Here is a 19,029-nt window from a genome sequence, read left to right on the forward strand (position 1 = left end):
CCTGTCTTGACAGCATGTCATATGAGCTGCCGTCATCCCCTTTGCCTAGTTTATATTCTTCCTTACAAGTTAATTAAGAGATGCTAATGAAGTGAGCCGAGCACATTCCGGTGGCAAAGGACACTCAAAGAAAAATTTATTTTTTGAATACGTTTATATAACTTTAACAGGATAGTCATTAAAGGCATTTAAGAGATATCTTAAACAGAAATTGAATAATAAAAAATATCCTTTTTTTAAGTGCTGGCATATCCTTTTTCGCACACAAAGTAAATTCAATTAATTTAATTATTTCATATTTTTCCGTGTGTTCATCACAATATTTAAATTGAATTTGCATGACAATCACAGGCAAGGACTTTAAACAACAACCAGCTGTGTGGTGGCCCACCAACAGGACATGCTAACCAACAGCAGGACGACTGGCAGACTGGCAGCCTGTCAGTTCCTTAGATTGCTATTATTAGCAGCCCACTACGCGAATCAAGTATAAATATTCAATAAGTTGACGGTGCAAACAGAGGCCAATACGTGACGTGCTCGAATCGATTACCCAACAAACATTCACTGACGCAATCGCGAGGTCCTGCTGTAATTAAATGGCAAACAATGTGCCCCGGGCCCAGGGGCGGGCATGAACAAAAAATGAAGGGAATTTTGGATATTGCCGTAGAGCATCCTTGTTGCGATTTGAATCTCGAGTGGACCCAACTGAATGCCGGATGAAATAATAAAAATAAATATGACGCCTGGCAACAGCAGCTGACAGATGCCAGCTTGGACTTGGTCTTGGCTTTTGTCTGGTCCCGGTCCTGCTCCTGTCTTTCTCTCGCTCTGGGTATATCCTTGTGGTCAGCAGCCAGTGTGCCTTGTCGAATTTCATGTCAAGCCTTATTGTTGCTCCTATTGTGGCTGCTGGGGCTGCTCTTTCTCCGAGGAGAAAGTTTTCCCTCCATTTTTTTGGTCCTTCGAGTGTGCGTGTTGTTTGGCTAACAACCGTGGAAGTTGGAAAGTTATTAATAAGTGTGTTGTATTTTATTTTTGGAGGTGATGCTGGACACGCATGTGGTGCCATTAAAGTCATTTTCTTTTTTAATCAATTTAACCTTTTTTTGTTTATAATTAGTAATTAAAACTTAATGGCACCCGATAACCTAATAAAAATCAATAAGAAAGCACTTTAATTGCAAACCAAGAAAACATTAAGCAGACTAATTGGTTTAAAAGCAAAGCTGGCGAATGATGAGTTCATTATTTATAGAGATATACATTTAAAAACATTACCACTCAGCAATATCATTTATGATAATCTGATGAATAAAACACAAACGCACACACGGGCGACTTGGCCATTACCAACTTCCGTAGCAATCAGCTTATGTCATTCACCATGTCTCTCTGAATAATAAAAAGAATGCAGGCGAATGGGTGCGCTGCTGATATAGCCGTTTTAAAGCTAAAGCGGAGAAACTATGGAGTTTAGCTATAGAATTTAAATATATAATATTATAAACAAATAATCTTACAAATTTATGTCTATTTAATTACTAACAAATCATACAAAATAGAACATATCAGTACTGCCACATTTTAAACCCTGTGTGTCAACATCCCCAGAACATCCAACGAGACATACAAAAACAAAAGCACTAAACAAAAAAGAAAAATCTTAAAAGAGGAAACCACTGTCTGACATATTTTATTCATTAGGCACTGGGCCCAGAGCTTAGAAAATAAAGGCAAGAACATGCAAATGACAAGCCGGCGGAACAAGCATACGACCCGTATACAGTTACGCCATGTAAATATTTTTATGGTCATAAGTAGGAATTTTGTAACACAACATGCCGAACGCTGACAGCGGGCGGAAAAATGCAGATGGAAATGCCTTTCGGGGTTAGGGCGGAATGGACATTAAAAAGCCAGTAAAACGCGCTTTACTGATTTCATTTGGCACAGCCGCAAAGTCAGTACAGTTGCGGTTAAAATTCTAGCAACCAAATAGATTTCAAAATATTTTTAAAAATAATTCTAAAGGTTTTAAAATGATATCGTTTTTTACTGAAATAATTTTGAAATATATATTTTATTACCCTCAAGTGTGGGTTTGGTTTTCTAGGCTTTCGTTTTGGCCATGTTTGCATAAATATGCATGTTTTATTGCACACACACTCGGTGTGTATATTGGTGTTTTGTGGCTGATGCCGCCATTTACAAGTGTTTTCCACATACATTTGTTCTTTACCTCTCAGAAATAAGAAAAAGGGTAAAAGTGTTATTGTAGAGAAGTTCTTAAAACAAGAAAGGATATTGTATATAGGAAAAATATTCCCTTGCGGTTAAATGGTGTTTTTCCCTATTGGGCCCACAGGGACGGCTATATCTTCCACAATTCTCATCCGATTCTCAAGCGGAGTACCTTAAACGATTTCTGGATCGATTTCCCACAATTCTGCATTAAAATCCTGAGACAAAATATTTTTTAGATTTTTTGTCCATTTTTCGTGAGGGGATCCCTTGAAAATGGGGTTTTCCCCTACATAGCCCACGGGGACGATTATATCTTCCACAATTCTCATCCGATTCTCATGCGGAGTACCTTAAACGATTTCTGGATCGATTTCCCACCATTCTGCATTAAAATCCTGAGACAAAATATTTTTTAGATTTTTTGTCCATTTTTCGTGAGGGGATCCCTTGAAAATGGGGTTTTCCCCTACATAGCCCACGGGGACGATTATATCTTCCACAATTCTCATCCGATTCTCATGCGGAGTACCTTAAACGATTTCTGGATCGATTTCCCACCATTCTGCATTAAAATCCTGAGACATAATATTTTTTACACTTTTTGTCCATTTTTCGTGATGGGATCCCTTAAAATGGGGTTTTCCCCTACATAGCCCACGGGGACGATTATATCTTCCACAATTCTCATCCGATTCTCATGCGGAGTACCTTAAACGATTTCTGGATCGATTTCCCACCATTCTGCATTAAAATCCTGAGACAAAATATTTTTTAGATTTTTTGTCCATTTTTCGTGAGGGGATCCCTTGAAAATGGGGTTTTCCCCTACATAGCCCACGGGGACGATTATATCTTCCACAATTCTCATCCGATTCTCATGCGGAGTACCTTAAACGATTTCTGGATCGATTTCCCACCATTCTGCATTAAAATCCTGAGACAAAATATTTTTTAGATTTTTTGTCCATTTTTCGTGAGGGGATCCCTTGAAAATGGGGTTTTCCCCTACATAGCCCACGGGGACGATTATATCTTCCACAATTCTCATCCGATTCTCATGCGGAGTACCTTAAACGATTTCTGGATCGATTTCCCACCATTCTGCATTAAAATCCTGAGACAAAATATTTTTTAGATTTTTTGTCCATTTTTCGTGAGGGGATCCCTTGAAAATGGGGTTTTCCCCTACATAGCCCACGGGGACGATTATATCTTCCACAATTCTCATCCGATTCTCATGCGGAGTACCTTAAACGATTTCTGGATCGATTTCCCACCATTCTGCATTAAAATCCTGAGACAAAATATTTTTTAGATTTTTTGTCCATTTTTCGTGATGGGATCCCTTGAAAATGGGGTTTTCCCCTATATGGCCCACGGGGACGGCTATATCTTCCACAATTCTCATCCGATTCTCAAGCGGAGTACCTTAAACGATTTCTGGATCGATTTCCCACCATTCTGCATTAAAATCCTGAGACAAAATATTTTTTAGATTTTTGGTCCATTTTTGTGATGGGATCCCTTGAAAATGGGGTTTTCCCCTACATAGCCCACGGGGACGATTATATCTTCCACAATTCTCATCCGATTCTCAAGCGGAGTACCTTAAACGATTTCTGGATCGATTTCCCACCATTCTGCATTAAAATCCTGAGACAAAATATTTTTTAGATTTTTTGTCCATTTTTCGTGAGGGGATCCCTTGAAAATGGGGTTTTCCCCTACATAGCCCACGGGGACGATTATATCTTCCACAATTCTCATCCGATTCTCAAGCGGAGTACCTTAAACGATTTCTGGATCGATTTCCCACCATTCTCCATTAAAATCCTGAGACAAAATATTTTTTTTTAGATTTTTTCTCCATTTTTCGTGATGGGATCCCTTGAAAATGGGGTTTTCCCCTGTATAGCCCACGGGGACGGCTATATCTTCCACAATTCTCATCCGATTCTCAAGCGGAGTACCTTTAACGATTTCTGGGTCAATTTCCCACCATTCTGCATTAAAATCCTGAGACAAAATATTTTTTAGATTTTTTGTCCATTTTTCGTGATGGGATCCCTTGAAAATGGTGTTTTTCCCTGAATGGCCCACGGGGACGGCTATATCTTCCACAATTCTGATCCGATTCTTAAGCGGAGTACCTTAAACGATTTCTGGATCGATTTCCCACCATTCTGCATTAAAATCCTGAGACATAATATTTTTTACACTTTTTGTCCATTTTTCGTGATGGGATCCCTTAAAATGGGGTTTTCCCCTATATGGCCCACGGGGACGGCTATATCTTCCAAAATTCTGATCCGATTCTTAAGCGGAGTACCTTGAACGATTTCTGAATCGATTTCCCACCATTCTGCATTAAAATCCTGAGACAAAATATTTTTTAGAGTTTTTGTCCATTTTTCGTGATGGGATCCCTTGAAAATGGGGTTTTCCCCTATATGGCTACCGGGAACGGCTATATCTTCCACAATTCTCATCCAATTCTTAAGCGGAGTACCTTAAACGATTTCTGGATCGATTTCCCACCATTCTGCATTAAAATCCTGAGACAAAATATTTTTTAGATTTTTTGTCCATTTTTCGTGAGGGGATCCCTTGAAAATGGGGTTTTTCCCTATATGGCCCACTGCGGCGGGTATATCTTCCCCAATTCCTATCCGATTCTCAAGCGGAGTACCTTAAACGATTTCTGGGTCGATTTCCCACCATTCTGCATTAAAATCCTGACACAAAATATTTTTTAAATTTTTTGTCCATTTTTCGTGATGGGATTCCTTGAAAATGGGGTTTTCCCCTATATGGCCCACTGTGATGGCGATATCTTCCACAATTCTCATCCGATTCTGAAGCGGAGTACCTTAAACGATTTCTGGGTCGATTCTCCATCATTCTGCATTAAAATCCTGAGACGAAATAAGTTTTTCATTTTTTTAAGCACTTTCAAGAAACTTTTTTAAAGTACTATTTCCCATATTTATGTTTATTTTGGCACTCCATCATAGCTTTATCTGGAACTGGGTCGAAACATCCTTCTCATCCCGATTCGACTGCCTCCTAACACTGATTGCTTTTACCTTGATATGTTCATTTGTGGGGGAGAATTTACATATAAGCATTTGCACACAAAAACATTCACCGACATTTGTATAACGCTGTTGCTTGTCGGCAATTTATTTGGGGGCCTCCACGGCGTATACGCAATGCGGCCGCTCATCACTCGAAGCTCTCGGCTAATGGGAAATATTTGTTTTAAAAGCCAAAAGGTGCCTGTCCAGCTACATGACTCACCCACAAAAAAAACACGTTTCACTCCTGCTTTTACTTCTCCTCCACCTTCTGAAGGCCCTTCTGCACCGCATATGTTTGTATTTTTGTTTCGGCTGTGGTTACTTTTGTATCCCAAAGCCATAATGATGTCATCAAAGTTCGGGACACCCTCCGGCATCCCTCGGCCGTTTGCGTACATCTCGAGAGCTTCTGGTAACTTGTAAATTATGTACAAACATTCGGTCACTTAAGAGCTAAACAAACTTGGATTAAAACCTGCCCTGTTGTACCCCAACGTCCATTGGTGGACATTAAATCCTATTATTTGCCAGTCGGAACAAAGAACTTTTTTGTAGCCAAGGTGTTGGCCGGAAACGTGTCCTTTGTGCGCCAGGTGAATAATTAATGGCATCGAGCTGCATGAAAAAATGTCCACTTAAATCACAAGGCACACGATGCGTATACGCAATTTCTTTCGCCTTTGGCGCATTTTTTTATAAATTTTCATTCGTAAATCACGCAATTTAAATTATTTATTTACGTGTATGTATTTCATGGCAATTAATTGCATTTTACAGAGCAACAGAATAACTTATTTATTTAGTTTTCGGTTTGACTTTTGAGCCAAAATGTTTGCATTTCATTAGCTTTATTTCCATGGGATTTTGTGTCGATTTTTAACTTGAATATGGTTTGTGTTACAGTATAGTATCCTTAGTATCTTAATATAAATATTTATTAGCATATGCGTGGTTATCCCTTAAGTATATTTATTAACGCTTTCCCTGCAATTAATTTTGATCTGTTTTTATGAATTTTTCAGTTTTACGACTACACCGACATTGCGGAGGATGCTGCCAGGCAGTTTATTGAATTTTTATCGGGCAAATTCCCAAATCAAAATGCTCCGATTGCCATCGACGAGCCGACACGTGCGGAGGTGAGCCGGAGGGCGAACAGCATCGCCAGCTACGCCCTCAGCGAGGACGACAATCTCCTGGCCTTCGCCATAGCCGCGCCCAGCATTCACACGGTGGTCGTTAAATTCAGGGACAACGTTACGGTATGCACACGCTAATCGGCGTTAATGGAGGCCATATTAATCATGTATCCTTTTTTTCTCTCTTTTTTTTGTTTGCAAATTACAGATACCACCGGATCAGGTGCACAACAAGGCATATCTGGGGTCCTACTGGCGGGAGTTGGGGTGAGTTGAACGATAAATAATTATTGTATATTTTTTAATAAAATGCTTTAAAAATAAGTCTTTCAATTCAAATTATTCCCATCTTTTAAACTACTTAGATACACCTTACACATTCGCATAAATACAACTTAAATACTTTTGGAAAGTTGCCCATAACTTGTTTTATTTTTCCTCTTACAGGGCGGCCTGGAACAGCACCGATGGCACCCAGGAGTGGGGGGCTCCCTTTCGCGACTGCAACCTGTTGAAGCAACGCTGGCTGTGGCCCTTTCGCATATCCTTCAGTGAGCATAGAATCAAGTAAGTTCATCCCGACGACTCGGTGAGACGGCAGTGGCATTATTTATGGAAAACATTTTTGCAGAATTGTTGCGGCTGCTTTTATTGCCGCCGACGAGGATGTGTGCAACGATGGCCTGGAGGAAGTTTTCGGTCGGCGTCATGGGTAAATTATGCACAGGACTTTATCCTCGAGCGATATAAAGTTTATCTGAATAAATTGCAGCTGCGATCGGAATACGACTTTTTGCCTTCTCACGGAGAATAAGCCCGCCGCCACTAGGGATGTTTATACGTGTTTGTGCAAAGAGTCCTTCTACCTCCCCAATGCCACGCTCCAGGGATACCGTGGCGATCTGGTGGAAATGTCGGAGGGCTACGACAACTACTCGTGCATTCCCTGCCCGGGAGGATGTACGAACTGTGACAGCAATGGCATCTGTCTCACCTTCCAGGAGGAGGTCCTCAACATAGACGCCTGTCTGCGCCTCCTGGTGGCCATTGTCTTGGGTGCTTGCATCCTGTGCTGTGTCGTCCTCAGTGTGATTGTCTTCAGGCAAAGAAAGTGCAAGGTAAACTTACGACTTTAATCCCTCATATCTCAATTGGAATAATAAATTCATTATTTTTAGGCCATTGCCTCGGGCATGTGGACTGTGCTGGAGACGATACTCCTGGGCATTGTATTACTTTATGCATCTGTAAGAGAACCTCTTCAGAGATCCTCCAAGCGGAGACAAACTAAATAGATATCTTTGCAGGTTGCCGTCCATTTCTTTCCCGCTTCCACGGAGCGGTGCCTGCTGGAGCCTTGGCTGCGGGAACTGGGTTTCATCACCTGCTATGGAGCCATCATCCTGAAGCTGTACCGCCATCTGGTCGACTTCCGTACCCGCAAGGCCCATCGCTGGGTGCTCCGCGACGTGGATCTGCTCAAGTATCTGGGCACCATGGTGTTCGCTGTCATCTGCTACATGGCCGCCTTCACGGCCTCATCGCTGGATCTGCTGGAGAGCGCCCAGCTGGAGAGTCTTCGAGAGGCGGACACCAACACCTGCCACCCCCTTAAGTGGGAGCTGGTGACGCAGATCAGCGAGATACTCATCCTGTGCTTTGGACTCCATCTGTCCATTGCCAGCCGGAATGCCAATACTCAGTTCAGGGTAAGAATAGTGCCCGATTCCTAATTAAAGCTAATGGAGGGCAAATGGATTAACACTCGTTTTTCAATTTCCTTTCATTTCTCGGACAGGAACGACAATTCCTGGTGACCGCCCTGACGCTGGAGTTCCTCGTCTCCTCGAGCTTCTACTTTCTGCGCTTCGTCTACCTGCCGGAAATGAGTCCCAGCACCATTTTGTTGGCCCTCTTCATCCGCTCCCAGCTGACGAACAGCTTCGCCCTGGGCCTGATATTTGTGCCAAAGTTGTGGTATCAGCACAAGCAGGTAACCGAATCGCGTTGAAAGCGAATCCTTCAGTTATTTATTTTACTTTTGAGTTTTGTATACATTTTTGTTTCAAATTGATATTATTTTCGTGCTGGGAAGTATTGCCTCCGAGTTGGGCGCATTCATTTTAAAAGTTTAGAGTTCTTAGAAGGTCATCTTAGCCGCCCCCTACCCTGATTGCATTGTACTGTCCGCAGTGGGCGTGGTCGTCATTGTCTCTGTCATCGCAGTTCGCAGTTCGAATTTGGTATTTGACGTTGATTGAGGAAACGATTTTTGTTACTAACCAATCACCACTAAATTGGGCCAAAACCCATCGAAAGCTTTGTTGCTTTTGCTCCAAATCATTATATTTTTCATTTCAGTTAAAGATTATTCCTCATTTCTTGTTCTGGTTTTATATGAAAAAATTCAAGAAAATTAACATAATTTTAGAATTAAGCTAACATTGAATTGAAACATTAGTCAAGCTATGAAGTTGCTGCAAGTGTGTATCGTTTTGTCTCCGAATGTTTGTCTGTCTTTCAATTGATTTACTTTTTAGTTATACTAACTAATACTTGATTAATTCTAAAGCACCTTTAACTAACTTGCACGCTGTTTGATTTGCATGTTTCAACTGATTTTTTGCATGACACTTTAAACTGATTTCTTAACACAAACACTTAAACTATAGCCCACAAGCCATAGCCATATGACAAAAATCGGTTTCCTTTCAAAATCCCAGAAATGCCAGATATATTCCAGACTAGACTTTCCACAATACTACCCTACTCTCCTTCTGTCTTTATCTTGGTCTGTCACTGTCTATTTGTGTCTCTCAACCGAATCAAAATACAACTTTCAACTAAACTCTTCTGTCCAAGTAGCCTTCTTATAGCAAACGTCCAACTTTGTTCAGTTTATGGTTTCATTTTTGTTTTTTTTTCGATTTTTTTGTTTTTACATTTCCAGCACCACCACCTCCACAGACACAACCACAGCCAGTGAGCACCACCCGACAATCCAACCCCATTAAGAAAATACATACGTATATTAGAAACTCTCGAGCACAGATCCTTCAACTTTTTCCGTACTTGCTCCTCTATCTCTATCTCTTACCTTGAGTTCCATTTCCGTTTCCGTTTTCGGTTTCGGTTTCCGTTACCATTTTCCTTTTTCCGTTTCGGACTTTCTGAGTGTGGTTTGCGGTGTTTGTTGCATCTTCATAGCTTGCAGGTTCGTTCGCTTGCGTACGATCTATCAATACGTTTACCTGTGGATGCATTCAAGGGTACGTCGCACGATGCCGGCCAGCGGCTGGGCGGCGGTTACGCCGGACTCTGCCTCGGCGACCCGGACATCGGCGAGCTGACCATATCCGAAATGAGTCCCGAGGACATACGTGCCGAACTGAAAAGGTAAGGAAACTACAAAACCCATTCGTGGTGTCCTTTCAGAAATATTTTTATTTATTTTTTTTTCATTTTGTCTGCAGACTGTATACGCAACTGGAGATTCTGAAGAACAAGACCCTGCGGCAGGATAATCCTCACATCAGCAAGCGACGCGGTGGTCGCAAGGCGGGTCATCGTCGCTTCTCGTTGCAGGTAAGTGGGCCATCGCCTGGTCGGTCATGTAGTCCTAGAGCTCACTGTACATGACTTCACCAAAAACGGCCAAAGGGGCAGATAGTACTGGGGGGGCCATAGATGATAGGATTACTCAGACCACTGTTGCTGTAACTCTTCAATCTTGAAACGATCCTTGAGCTGCCTATCCCGAGCTTCCTAGATTTTTCTCTCCAACTCTATCCGTCTCCGCCTCTATCTCTCTGATCCACTGTATAATCTTCAAAGTACTGTATGCCACTAATATTAATACATTTATAAATATCATTGTTTTTTGTCATGACTATGTACAATATGTATTCGAATAATCCCACCACAACCAAACCAAACAAAAAACATTTACCATCAATGTTGAATGTAGAAAAAGGGCAGCAAGGATAAGGTAAGAACCTGTCAGACGCATCCTAGATAAACCCCCGAAAACCTAACCCCCAATTTAAAAACGATATTTGTGTTGTGACTGTAAAACTAAATCCAAATCTTAAAAATAAAATCTAAAAAAGATGAAATCTCCGCACGTTTGTCCATGAACGTTTATAGCCAAGTCCCAAAAGAAAACCCCTCACCCCTTTGGAAATCCAAACAACCATTTAGACTGTATGTGTGTGTGTGCATGTGTCCGTCCATAGATAGCACTTCATATTCAAATCAAAAACTAAAAAAAATAATAATAATGCACACGAAACTATCAAAGACTAGAGTCTGAAAGTATTTTAAAGATATTTAAGCAAAGCTTTTCGACCATTCACAGGCTCTAAGTGCCAAACACCGCAGCAACAAACACCATCAGGATATTGAGATCACCGAGGCGGAGCCATCCCGTACTCCCGAGGACTCGGTGTGCAGTGCCGAAGGACCCACGGACACCTATGCCGAAATATCGGGCGTCTCCCACTCCATGCTCTCCCACTCGATGATATCCCACTCTGTTGTCTCGCACTCAAAGTAAAAAATTAATGAAAAAATATATGTATTATGTGTATCCAAATAGGCAGGATAAGTTCCGAGAAATTAACCCAAAATACTGCGAAAGAGAGAGTTTTGTATATATGTAAGCGTTAAAGGATACAATGCATGTTGGTATTTGTAGATAATATGTACAATGTATGTGAGGTCTAGGTGCAGCATAGATATTATTATGTAGCGCAACAACACAAACAATAAAAGAATTACTTTAATTTCGCAATGAAAGAAAACAAATTAAGAAATAACACTAAACACAAACAATAACATAAATTACTTTATTGAATTGAAACGAAAGTGGAAGAGAGTGAAAGTAAACCAGAAAGTGCAAGTGAGAATGAAGAACAGTCAAGTTTTTTACATTTTGATACATTTTTTAGAGGATTTTACTTTATTTTTAATTTATTTCCAATTTCAAGTTCAGTTGATTTCTATGCCAGGATCATGACAAGATCAAGAAATAGAGTCAGAGTGAGAGAAAGATGAAGCTATTCAACAGAGCCCACCTGTGTAGGTAACGATAAAACTGTAAAAACAAAAGCCACAGATATTAAGAAGCTAATTACTGATACTCCCAGTCCTAGACTATTTTCTTTTCAATCCAAGTTCCTTTAAAGTTACTAACATTTGCCTTTTTTTTTCAATTTCCACTAAAACTCTACAAAGAGTTGGCAAAGAATCATCCTTAAAACCGAGAATAATCAGTTTTAAATTTGAGCTTATAGGCATTAAAACTAGAAAACTCCTCCATAACTATTGTACGTTTTACGTCTTACTAATCTTACTAATTATACGAGTATACTTGTATTATATGTGGTCGGCTTATAATTCCTACTCATTCCCAATCAAAATCCGAACGGAATGAACTTTTTGTAAATAACACATAATCTGTGTAAAATCTGGAAAATAATTGTTACCAAATACAAATCGTAAAGTTCCCATTCGAAGTGAAAATCTTAGAAAAATGCTTACTAGAGGCTTAAGTATTTTTTTTCCCCCCCGATTCAAGTATTATCACACTATCCATTGATTTCCCTAAAAACTTTCTAAAACCTTACCAGAACATCTTCAATTCGTTGTCAAAAAAAAAATAAATAAATAAAGATGTTCGAGTTAGAGTATTGACAAAACACAAAGTGAAAACATTTCAAATGTACGCAATAAATTTTTGGAGGCGCTCGTTGGGGGAAAAACAAGTCCATAGAGAACATATAGTACAGTTGGAATGGGCATTTATATGGGGTATAAAAGGTATATCTATATACACATTATAAAAATATATAGAAATTAAAACATGGCAAATGGTTAAATTAGGTAAACATACAACATGCATGCAACAAATTGAGCATTTAAAAAAAAATCAACAAATGAAAACCAAAATATAAAAATTATAAAAAATAAAACCAACTTTTGGTTGCGTTTGATCAAAAGTGTGTGTGTGTAAAAAAAAATATTTATGGCATATACATAAACATATAACTAACTTATATTATATATAAAAATATATACATATATATGGGTGTAATCAGCATTACATTAAAAATATATAAAGACGATCCGACGGGAGTCGGAAATTAGAGGCTCAGCGCATAATGAAATTTCAAAAACAAAAGGAAAAAATTGAAACATAAAACATTTTGAAAGTGTGATAGTGTTCATAATAATCGTTCATTGTAATTAAAAGAGAAAAGAAAACCTAAATAAACTAAAAGATCAAATACTAAAAGTGTCCTTGTTCTTTATGAGGATTTTAAAGCAAAGGTGGGTACTATTTCTGAATACTGACCATCTGAATTCGAAATCAAGCTCAAAAGACATTTTCTTGTTTCGTATATAATCTTTCTACATGGTTGGACTTTATTTTGTATATATAGTTCCGTTGTTTATATATTAAATTGAATTATTGCTCGAATATTTGCTAATTTTGTCTCGTAAATTTAGATTGCAAATACATACATACATAATCGTAATATCTATTCAAGTATTTTAATTTATTTCGTATTAATTACACATTACTTTCTAATTACTCACTTTTTTTCGCAATCGTGTTTTAATGTCAGTGTGTGTCTGTTGTCTGGCTTCGATTTTGGATTCGTGGAAAAGATCTAATAGTTAGTCGGTATTTAGTACGTATGATTAGTTTCGTGATGCGGCCGTAATCACATAGAGCTGCATTTCATATTCATTTAGTGTTGCGGTTAGTTAAGCTTTCGATTTTGGTTTATTTTTTTTGTTGCCTGTTGCTTTTGATCGTCAACTCATTTCGGTTTATTTAAAACTTAAGAAATTACAATATTTTAGTACTTAGAATTTATTTTGGTTTTACATGCGCTGCGCATCGTTTGTTGCTGTGCTATGTGCCGTTTAGGTAGACATTTTGTTTTGAGTGTATTATGCATCATCATTATTACATACAGGTTTACATATAGTATTTGTATACTTTATAATTATATAACACTATGTTATAAAAATGTACATGGTTTTGGTTTTGCTACAGTTTTTTAGTTTAAGTTTTAGTTGGTTTTAGTACGTACAACTCTTGCAAGTAATCGTTTGTTGCTTGAAAAACGTTTTAAAAAAAACGACTTTTTAAGTAATAGTAAAAGTTTTGAATCAATATTTATATACATTACAAAAACAGTTTCTTAGTTTCGTTTCGTTATCAAAAATTATCAATTATCATTAGATTGTTATGTTAATGTTCTAGTTTGGCGCATAAAGCTGTGTTGCGTTTAGCGTAGATTTCTCATTATAATTTTCCTTAAATACTTTTTGTCTTGCGTTAAAAAAATGCAAATTTTGTAAAATTAATAATCTTAGTTATTTTTATGTGGTTTTTCGTATTTTTTCTTTTATACAATCTCACACTGTTAAGTTTAGTGTAACAAAACAAAACAAAAGCAGCGCTTTGAACTTAAATAATTTAAAAAATAAACAAAGGTTAACATTCTTCAATAAAAACAAGCTACTAAAATGATTAAATCATTTAGTTAATTAAAAGTAAATAATTTGTTTAAAGCCAAAACAAACGAGATCCTGCTCGTGTGCAAATTATTCAGAAATCACCATTTTCACTTTGAGTTAAAATTTCGAAAAATATCTTTTGTATGTAAATAAATAATTTTGTGTGGTTTTGAGTTCAAATAATATAAATGTATATAATTTAAGAAATAATTTAAGTTTGCGCGTAGACATGAGTTTTTACCTTGCTTTCTTAATTCTTTGTTTCTATTTTCTTTACAAATAATATATAAAAACAATTTTCAAGAATAATTAAATTAATATTGCCACATTATAGAATTAAAAAATAGTTGCCTTTAAGATCTGTTTTTTTTTTTGTTGTGTGCTTGGGGGTGTGTGTGGGTGTGTGTTGGGGGTATGTGTGTATAGTCCGTTGCGCGTGTGAGTGTGCGCTAAGGAGTCACCATATAAAATCTCATAGAATAACAAAATATATAATATACGATATACATAGGGTTGTGTATAAAAATAAAATTGCAAAACATCTACATAACCAAATAATAATCAAAAGTCGAAAAATCATTAATCGCTTGCATTTAACTTAAACATACTAAGAACGGTACACGCTAGTTTAGTAAAACACTTTGATTTTGCGTCTGTTATACCGAAATGAAAATCTAATTTAATATCTAGCAGCTGTGTGAAGAGCTATGCCAGTCGTTGATTGCGTTGCATCCGCTTCAGTTTTCTGTTTCTATAGTGAGTGTGTGTCTCGTCTTTGAAAAGGTCTTTCATTTTGGTTGCTGTTCCCGGTTCCACTTCCGTTGGTGCTCCTATCCGTTGGCTTCTTTGGATTGGAATCGGCATCGGCTACGGCGTTGGCTTTGGCATTGACGTTGGCGATGGCGATGGTGTTGCCTTTGGCTTTGGCGTCAGCTTCGCAGGAATCCGCAGGAGCCACTGATGGAGGAGCATCTACGAGAATGTGGCGGCCACCAAATGGCCTGCCCTAGAGCGGATGCAGCTTGGTTGTGTGCACGGTGAGTGCACTGCGCTGGGTGAAGCGCTTATCGCAATACGGACAGGTGTACGGCTTTTCGCCGGTGTGTGTCCGTATATGCTTGGTTAGGTAGTCCTTCACGCTGAAGGACTTCTCGCAGTATCCGCAATGGAACGGTTTCTCTCCTGCAAAACAACCAAGGCGAAAGGGAGAAAGTTGGGATACTCGGTTAGCACTTGTCGCTAGCACACCGCCAGTTTGCTTGGTGCGTGCAGTACCAATAACTTTGATTGATTGTTTTGAATTGATTGATTGGTTGATGTGTAGGTACAGTAGATATGTATGCATATCAAAAAAGGTTTGCACGTTATCAAACTATTTATAGATTATATAATATGTATATAATATGTGTGTATATATTTGATTGTTGATTGGTGTTGTTAAAATGCATTTGAGACATATTATTACGTAATGAGATGAGGCGGCGGGCGATACGGATTTGGATTATCATTATATTGCTGTGCTACCCTCACAGTGTATCAATTTAAATATATTTTGTGATCTCTGTGAGGGCTTGTAAACAGTGACTCAATAAGATCGATTTGAAAAATTTTAAAAACGACAAAGAAAATGGCAATAATTAAAGGTCTTAAATAGTAGAAAATATATTAAAATTTATTTTTAAAAGTGTGCATTAGAGATCTTATGATTTTTAATATTAAAATTTTTAAAGAAATCCTTTAATTTTTTGCCACTTTCTTCGTCGTTCTCTGCGCAGGCGCTGCTGCGGCGGCTCGCGTCTGTTGAGCAAGCGTCGGCAGCGCGGCTGGCAGAGGTGAAAGATTGAAACGGATACGGATACGGATATTGGTTCTGATACTGATAGATAGATTTTGATTGAGAATATGGCAAATGGAAATGGTTTTTGCATACAGAGGTTTCTCTTTTTTTTAAGTATTGCTTTTTTTTTTTTTAGATAAATATTTTTTGTTGATTGATTGATTGATTGACGAGACGATTGATTGATTGACTGAGTTGAGTTGAGATTGAGAGCTGATTGACTGACTGATTTGATTTGAAAAATATTGCTTCTCACCCGTGTGAGTCGTTAAATGTTTGTTCAGGTAATCCTTAACAGTGAACGCCCTGCCACAATAGCCACATCTAAATGGTTTCTCACCTGTATGTATGCGAGTGTGCTGTTTTAGTGTATTCGATTGAGTGAAGGACTTGCCGCAGTAGGAGCACGTGTAGGGGCGTTCTTTGGGCGTGGCGCTGTTGATGTTTTTTCGGAGATTCGGAGAGTGGAGATTTTTTGTTTGGAGATTCAAGAGTTAAGAATTACATTTCATATTTCATAATTCACACATAAAAAATAATGCGCAGAAAAAGAGGAAGAGAAAAAAGAGAAAGAGTCGTAAATAGAGAGAAAGAGAGAGAGAGAGAGAGTGGGAGGAAGAGAATGAGAGAAAGTGGGGGGGCGGGAGAAAAGAAAGAAATTCGAATTATATTATTAGTAACACTCGATATAAAAATAAATTGCAAAACAAACGACACACGAACGCATGGGCCACGTCCAAAGCTTCGAGGGCGCGCCCAAGCGCTCAGCTGGCCCCAAAGGAAAACAAAATATATAATATATATACATATACAAGTGGTAAGAATATAGGGGTTAGCTGGGCGATCTTGCGGAAACGCGCTCATTTGGGAATCACCACACATTGAAGATGATGTGGTTCCCACTTTGAGCTGAAGCTGCGAAGAAGCCCAAAAAATAATGATGAACGGGTATTCCTGCCATGATGCGATAGCCACTTTTGGGATGACATCTTAACAACTGATCTTTAAGGAGTTATAATACAGGATCCTAAGCATTATAATTCAGATCCTAAGCACGATCATGACAGAAATACCCGTTTAGTAGGATGCATATAAAATGGATTTACTCTGCTTCGCCTGTGTGAATCTTTCGGTGCATGGCCAGTGTGCCGGGCGTCTTGAAGGTCTTCGGGCAGTCCGGACATTTGTGCCGGATCTTGTGCGCCAGGTCGGCGGGCACCGTTTGTGTGCCCACAAGAACGCTGGAGGTAGTTGGCGCCGTAACACCGGGATTGGCTTGTATGGCATAAACGGGCACGGCGTTCACCACATCCCCACTATCGCTCAGACTGAGTGGCTCCTCTTTAATGATCACCTGCGGATGGGCCACGATGGCGGCACCATTGGCATTTTTGTTTAGCTTAACGGTGAGAGGAGGCACCTTGAGCGCCACCTGATCGCCGGCGAGATCCTGGTCCTGGTGGTGCTGCAGCTGAGCCTGCTCCTGCAGTTCCCGTTGCTGTTGATCCAGCAGTTCCTGTTGCTGCTGCTGTTGTTGCTGATGCTGCTGTTGGTGGTGGTGCTCCGCCTGCAGCTGTTGTTGATGGTGCTGCTCCTCGGGCGTCAGTCTCATATCACGTGGCGCCATCGCCGGTAGCTGCTCGTCCGGCGTCACCTGCGCCTCCTGCTGTTCCATAAAACTCTGCTGTCCGGCAGCCAGCATCGCGGTGGTGCACACGGAGCCGCACTGCGCACACTTGTATTCATTGGGTTGTGGCGTGGCCGAGTGTACGCCGTAGATGCTACACACAAGGCAGCGGGCCAGAAAGGCGGACGCCTGGTGGGCCAGCCGATGGTGTTCGTCCAGCTCCACGGCATTACCGAATTTCTCATCACAGTTGAAGCACGCATGAGTGTGAGGCTTTAGTTGCTGTTGCTGTTGTTGCTGATGCTGCTGCTGGGCAGCCTCCAGCGTGGTGATGGCTCCTTGGGCATTTATCGTTATCCCGTGGCACAGCTGCATGTGTTCCGCGGCGTGTTGGGGCCGCTCGAACTGCTGGTGGCACATGGGACAGTAGTGCGGGTTAACGTGCACATTGGGATCCATGCTGAGATTGGGCAGAAAGGCGGTTTTCAGTGTATCCATGGCGGCGGTTGATTGGTGACTTGTGGGCGTGGCAGCTGTAGGGGAGGACGCGGATGTGGTGGTGGTGGTGGCGGTAGTGGAAGGGGGTGGTGGCTGTGGCTGATGCTGGTGCTGCTGATCCAGATCCTGATCCTCGGGGCGTGGCAAACGCTGTTCCTGTGGGTTCGTGGTAGACTTTATCATTTCACTTCCTCTTCCTGGGGGGGATGAGTTATTTTGCTTGGCTTGGCTTGGCGTGTGCGGTTTATCGTATTGGGTTAGTGGCGGAGGAGCGTTTGGCGGTTAAAGCGAGAGGCGCTACGAGAAGAAAAACAATAATTACAGGCGGGCTGGCTGAGAGCAGTGAGCGTTCTTCCGTTCGTATCTGTTCCTGTGTGTCGTCTGGCCCCCTGTGTGTGTGTGTGTGTGTGTGGGTCGCAATCGCAAATTAGCACTGAAATTCGCGAAAATCCATCGCGCGAAGCCAGAGCCGAAAACGGAATCGGAAATCCCAAAGTAACACAAAAAACGGAATCAGAAATCACAAATCACAAATCGGAAATCTTTTTCCCGATCTCGTTTCTCTGCATTTGACCCCCAGAGGTGGAACACGTAGAAGAAGAAGAGTCTGAAGCATAGGCAGAACAGCAAAAGCAGCGGCAATGCGTTCGAATTGAAAATTTTTTTCGGTCTGTCATATTCTAAATTCGGAATTCTATTTTGATTGCTTTTCGGTCTCGTTTTTGTGTTTCCATCTTTGCTTACCAGCGCTAGCACTAGCACGTATTTATTATTGCACTTTTGTCGTTCCTGGCGGCCGTTCTTATTCCTTTTGGATGGGGGGACGATAATCCGACGTCGATGCTGGGCGGCCAATCAGTTTAATAACATTTTTTCTTTGTACAACAAAAAAAGTGTATTAACAAAAAAAATTTTTCACTTTTTATTATTATTTTTGGCGAAAAATGTACAACTACAACAAAAAGTATCGAGTACTGGTATCGAAAGTTTTCTGGCAGCACTGGTCCGGATAATTCTGAATGGGTAGCACTGGTGGACAATTGGGAATATTGTAACCGAAATTTC

At 40.1% G+C, this 19,029-nt stretch overlaps 2 protein-coding genes across 13 annotated transcripts in view; one reads left to right on the forward strand and one right to left on the reverse strand.

The window, feature by feature from the left end:
* smog (G-protein coupled receptor 158 smog) overlaps positions 1-11,314 on the forward strand; it is a 25,337-nt gene extending 14,023 nt beyond the window's left edge. For 2 of the 7 annotated variants that reach the window (XM_017240117.3, XM_017240116.3), the window contains 12 exons: positions 6,353-6,592; positions 6,678-6,736; positions 6,917-7,036; positions 7,101-7,181; positions 7,242-7,587; positions 7,648-7,716; positions 7,777-8,178; positions 8,268-8,462; positions 9,684-9,865; positions 9,943-10,054; positions 10,437-10,457; positions 10,827-11,314. In XM_017240117.3, the coding sequence (XP_017095606.3) occupies positions 6,353-6,592; positions 6,678-6,736; positions 6,917-7,036; positions 7,101-7,181; positions 7,242-7,587; positions 7,648-7,716; positions 7,777-8,178; positions 8,268-8,462; positions 9,684-9,865; positions 9,943-10,054; positions 10,437-10,457; positions 10,827-11,024 (2,025 nt within the window). In that variant the 3' untranslated portion in view covers positions 11,025-11,314. Of the gene's footprint in view, positions 1-6,352; positions 6,593-6,677; positions 6,737-6,916; positions 7,037-7,100; positions 7,182-7,241; positions 7,588-7,647; positions 7,717-7,776; positions 8,179-8,267; positions 8,463-9,419; positions 9,866-9,942; positions 10,055-10,436; positions 10,458-10,826 lie in introns of those variants that run through there. The other 5 variants (XM_017240120.3, XM_017240119.3, XM_017240121.3 and 2 more) reach the window with 5 other exon arrangements.
* On the reverse strand, positions 10,069-19,013 carry Cf2 (Chorion factor 2). 6 transcript variants are annotated; one of them, XM_043213275.2, is made up of 4 exons: positions 18,709-19,012; positions 16,946-18,120; positions 16,096-16,274; positions 13,241-15,184 (listed from the first exon to the last, which is right to left on the reverse strand). In XM_043213275.2, the coding sequence occupies exons 2-4, from the start codon at positions 17,962-17,964 to the stop codon at positions 15,009-15,011; spliced, it is 1,374 nt and encodes a 457-aa protein (XP_043069210.1). In that variant the 5' UTR covers positions 17,965-18,120; positions 18,709-19,012; the 3' UTR covers positions 13,241-15,008. The 6 variants fall into 6 exon arrangements, with proteins under 6 accessions (XP_070133901.1, XP_043069210.1, XP_017095613.2 ...); XM_017240124.3 differs by having other exon boundaries at positions 16,946-18,261; positions 18,709-19,011; XM_017240125.3 differs by having other exon boundaries at positions 16,180-16,274; positions 16,946-18,261; positions 18,709-19,007.
* Between the last annotated feature and the right edge of the window lie 16 nt (positions 19,014-19,029).

Source organism: Drosophila bipectinata, chromosome 2L (assembly GCF_030179905.1).
Source record: "Drosophila bipectinata strain 14024-0381.07 chromosome 2L, DbipHiC1v2, whole genome shotgun sequence".
Taxonomy (NCBI): Eukaryota; Metazoa; Arthropoda; class Insecta; order Diptera; family Drosophilidae; genus Drosophila; species Drosophila bipectinata.